Source organism: Engystomops pustulosus, chromosome 6, assembly GCF_040894005.1.
Source record: "Engystomops pustulosus chromosome 6, aEngPut4.maternal, whole genome shotgun sequence".
NCBI lineage: Eukaryota > Metazoa > Chordata > Amphibia > Anura > Leptodactylidae > Engystomops > Engystomops pustulosus.
In genome coordinates, this window is record NC_092416.1 from 63,869,216 (window position 1) to 63,873,908 (window position 4,693).

A 4,693-nucleotide genomic window follows, 5' to 3' on the forward strand; every position below is an offset into this window, starting at 1 on the left:
TTTGTATTCTGTGTAACAGTATGTTCACTGGTCTTTACCTGTATTTCCGTTACCTGTCCGCTCCACCATCCAGCAGCTGCCAGACGAAGTAAGTGTCCCCTGTCCTGTTGTAGGGTCACTCAGGGACCATCAGTTAGGTTCCTGATAGTGGGTTCGCCCTTATCAGGGCGGTTTATCTGCTTTAGGCAGGGCCTTAGCCCGCAGGGACGTCGCAGGGTGAGTTCGCCATCACTTACGTAGTCTGACAGCTAGCGCCAAGTCTGGTTGTGGTTGCGCGTTTGCTGGACGGGTGCTGACAATAAGGGTGACAGCAAGGACACAACAAACAGGAATGCTGAAGGCCAAAAAGACTCTAAGTATGAGTTAATACTCTCATACAATAAGATAGTGCACCTCAAGGAAGATATTGCAAATATGATGGGAACTAAGAGCACAGACCCTAGTGGGGAATGAGAAACAGCTCAATGGTACAAATACATAGGACAAATTCCACCCAGGACCCTTAAGTCTTGCTAGTGGACTGAGTAGCGAAAGCACATGTGGGAAAAACAAATGAGGTTATAACCCAGACATGGCCACTGGGTCCCTCCAGAAAGTTGCAAACAGCTGAAGTCATGTAAGAACTGGCCAACTATGCAGAGTTCAGAGTAGAAGGCCAGCAGTTCACCAGTCCTGAAGTTGTCCCAGAAATGGATGATCATACAGCAAGATATTTGGATATGAAAGGAAGGATATAAGCACCTTCTCAAGTGGCCTGGGTGTTGGAAAAACCATTCCACAGAATTCAGATGTAGGCTGTGTCGAGGATCAGGGATTTGGGTGGAAGTCTAATCCAAAATTAATTCCAAAGAAGGGACCACAGGGGAGTGCAAGGAGACAAAGGCCACATCTTGTGAAAGGAAAAGTTTATCTTGAGTTTCAAGGGTAGCCGACACAGCCTGTGATCTTGGCATTATACTGTTCCGAAGTGACCAACATGAACAGAAAGGGCATGAATAGAGTTCTTTACTTACTTCAGGTCCCTGGAGTGCTTTTTCCTCAATCTTAATAAACTGAGTAGCCAAGTCTGATCTAGGGAGAAAGGCCCTCACCCTCTTCCATAGCCCCTATAGAGTATGATCCAGGAAGAGTTGAGGCAGTGAGAGAAAGGAAGAACCCTCCCAATGTGGGGCTTGTAGTTTAAAGTCCATGAAAGGGAAGTCTAGATGAGTGCAGATGGAGTCGATCCTGTCACAACCTGCAGGTCGCCACTGACCTGCCTGTTGTGGAGAAGGAGCCTTCTGCAGCGCCGGGGCAACTTAGATTCAGCTGTGGCAGGACACGCTGGTATGCAAATGGATGCAGCTAGTGCCATGCTGAGGAGGTAGCTTGAGATGCCAGACACTTTGGGAGAGCAGGAGAGTTGTGTCCGACCACTTGGCAAGAGGAAGATGTCACCACCATGCCTGCAAGGGGAGATCTATTTTGGTAGGGCTGGTACCACCAAAAGTGTCTCAAGGATAAGGCTGTGTGGGGAGGTGGAGTGTCCCATGACCTTTTACCCATGGAAATAGCATGGGATACACAAGGTCTATAACTCTTAACGCCTCATGCTGCCATGACAAAGCCATGTCCCAGAGTGGAGTGGTTACTTACAATACCGATTGTGGGGGCTTTAAAAATAAAAGGACCTGATATAGCAAGGGACCAGGAAAACAGGCTTTATGGATTTATTTCAAACTTAAAACTGGTAGTGAGCTTACAGTCACTTCATAGCCCAGGGTCGATGATAGCCTTAATCTGTCAATAGATCTCTATAAGATGCCATGGGGCTTGAGACTTGTGATCCTTTTTTATGCTTAATTGACAGAAAATCACATGAAACTTTATTATACTCAATATACCACGCATTAGGCATCTACTTCTTTCCTGGCTTTCCCTTGTTCCCAAAAAAGAAATAATCTCGAAAAAGGAATATTTTATTCATATTTTATAAATATTTTTAGGATGTGCTTTGAGTGTTCCCTTTATTTTTTTGTGCAGTGTATTTACACACATATGTAGTATGCAATTAAGTGGTGTATCACATCAGGATCTCCCCCAGGACAAAGTCACAAACAAGATGTTTGCAGCAGAAATAAATGTTGTCTTCTGGGGAAATCATTAATAATTTTTAGTGTACTCTTGGGAAGGAAACCTTATCTATTTAATAATAAACCAATATCCAGTATAAATAGCACACACATGACTATGTATTAAGAAGGATTTTTGTTTCCTATGGCGGCACTTAAAACAGAATACACCTCAAGCACCAGCTACACATCTAATACCATAATTGTTTTCTCATTTTCATTTTATTAACAATAATCAATCTTTATTTAAACATATTTCTTGTTTAAGCAATTTTCCTTGTTTAGGTAAAATTCCCTTTAGATGATTTCTAGGAACAAAATATGAAAAAGGAAAATTTTACAGATATAACTTACTTTGTGCTCCAAGGAATTTCAGATGTTCCTCAAATACAAACGTTCTTGTTTGTTGCCTTTTTCTCAATTTATAGTTTAATTCTTCTTGGAAATGCGACCATATTATTCGCCATCCATATAGACAGTGCTCTTTCTAGTGCTCCAATGTTTATGTTCCTAAGCCATCTTTCCTTCTTGGACATATGTTACACCACTGTGATTTTTCCAAAGATGTTTTTAACTCTTTTAGGCAATAGATCCATCTCCTATGCTGGTTGCTTCATGCAGCTTTTCTTCTTCATTTCCTTTGGCCAATCAGAGAGTTTCTTATTGGCTGTCATGGCATATGACAGATACATAGCCATCTGCTATCCTCTTTACTACGTGGATGTAGTAACAAAACGTGTTTATTCCTATCTTACAATATTCTCCTGGTTTACAGGGTTTCTAAACTCAGCCCTCCATACTGGTTTGGCTTCCCGGCTGACTTTTTGTTCTTCAAACCAAATTAGCCATTTCTTCTGTGATATTACACCACTGCTAAAGTTATCTTGCATGAGTACCTTGTTGAACGAGATTGCAATCTATGTGTCTGGGATCTTTGTGGTTTTTATGCCTTTTCTTTGCATTCTGGTTTCTTATGTATACATTATTCGGGCAATTCTTAGGATTCAATCAGCCATAGGTCGACATAAAACATTCTCTACTTGCAGTTCCCACCTTACTGTGGTGTGCATGTTCTACTGCACAGTCCTATTGATGTACATGAGACCATCTTCCTACTCTCTGCATAATGACAAAATATTTTCTCTTTTATATACTTTTATCACTCCTCTACTGAACCCATTCATATATGGCGTTAGAAGCAGAGAGGTAAAGCAGGTTTTAAAGAGAACCTTTAAAAAGAATTATTGGAGTTAATTAATTCTGTACTGTATACATATTTTGCTTAAAAAATCATTCAAAGGAGCAAATAAGAGACACTTCATGGGGTTATACTATATTGGCAGCAACAGAAAGAACAAAATATGGGGGGGGATTTATTAACGCACTTGGGCCACAATTCTGGGGGGTTTGCGCCAAAAAAAACTGTCTAAAATGCCTTCCAACACTTTTCCAACTTTTCGGACTAAGGCAGCGTGGTCTTTTGAAAGTGTGCATGGCCTCGCAAGAAAGGGACGTGACTAAAAGTAGGTCTAATGTAGAAACCGAAAGTCTCATGCTGAACAATAAATCATAATCAAGGTGGTAAATCTGGCACAGCAAAAGACTAGTGTTTTCAATCAAGAGACTGAGACAATGGGGGAGATTCATTAGAAGTATCTGAGGTAAAACTGTTCTAGTTGCTCATGGAAACAAATTAGAGCTCTGCTTTAATTTTATAAACAGCCGTGGGAAATTGAAAGCTGAGTTGTGATTGGTTACCATAGGAAACTATAACAATTCTGCTCTTAGACACTCCCAATAAAACTCTAAATCTAAAACTGAAAACCTCAGACACAATGTTAAAACCCCACAGTGTATAAGATATATGTATATGCTTGAGAGTTTATATACCCTTCAAACTTTATCCTAATTCTGCGTATATTTCACTACATCATATTTGTAAGATATATGTATATGCTTGAGAGTTTATATACCCTTCAAACTTTATCCTAATTCTGCGTATATTTCACTACATCATATTTGTACACAAGTGCTTAAAGTGGACGCAGTGAATGAAATAAATGAAATAACCCATCCAATATCACATATCTATGAGTGGCAACAATGGGGCAGATTTATCAAGCTGTCTGAAAGTCAGATTATTTCTAGTTGCCCATGGCAACCAATCACAGCTCAGCTTTCATTTTACCAGTGCTCATGAATATTTTAAAGGGAAGCTGTGATTGGTTGCCATGGGGAAATAGAAATATTCTGACTTTCAGACAGCTTGATAAATCTGCCCCAGTATGTTGTTTTCCGTTTTGAGTGTGACCCTCTAGTGCAGCAATAACTACATATAAACATATTTTCGACAATTGTGGAATATTGCTGCATGTTTTATTTCTGTCCTCAGACAAACCCCTTCAAGATCAGACCTATTTATATCCTTCAGGACCACAGCTTTTACAGTTCAGAATGACCATATTCTGAGAGGCATAACATTTCTATTTTACTATCAATGTAGCTATATGAGAATTTGGTATTTTGCTATACAAGTTGTATTCTGTTAATGTACCATTTTTGGGTATATATAACTTATAAAT

General features: G+C 39.9%; 1 protein-coding gene across 1 annotated transcript; it reads left to right on the forward strand.

The window, feature by feature from the left end:
* Positions 1–2,432: 2,432 nt before the first annotated feature.
* On the forward strand, positions 2,433–3,365 carry LOC140065931 (olfactory receptor 5V1-like). Its single transcript, XM_072113491.1, has one exon. The coding sequence runs from the start codon at positions 2,433–2,435 to the stop codon at positions 3,363–3,365; it is 933 nt and encodes a 310-aa protein (XP_071969592.1).
* Positions 3,366–4,693: the final 1,328 nt, after the last annotated feature.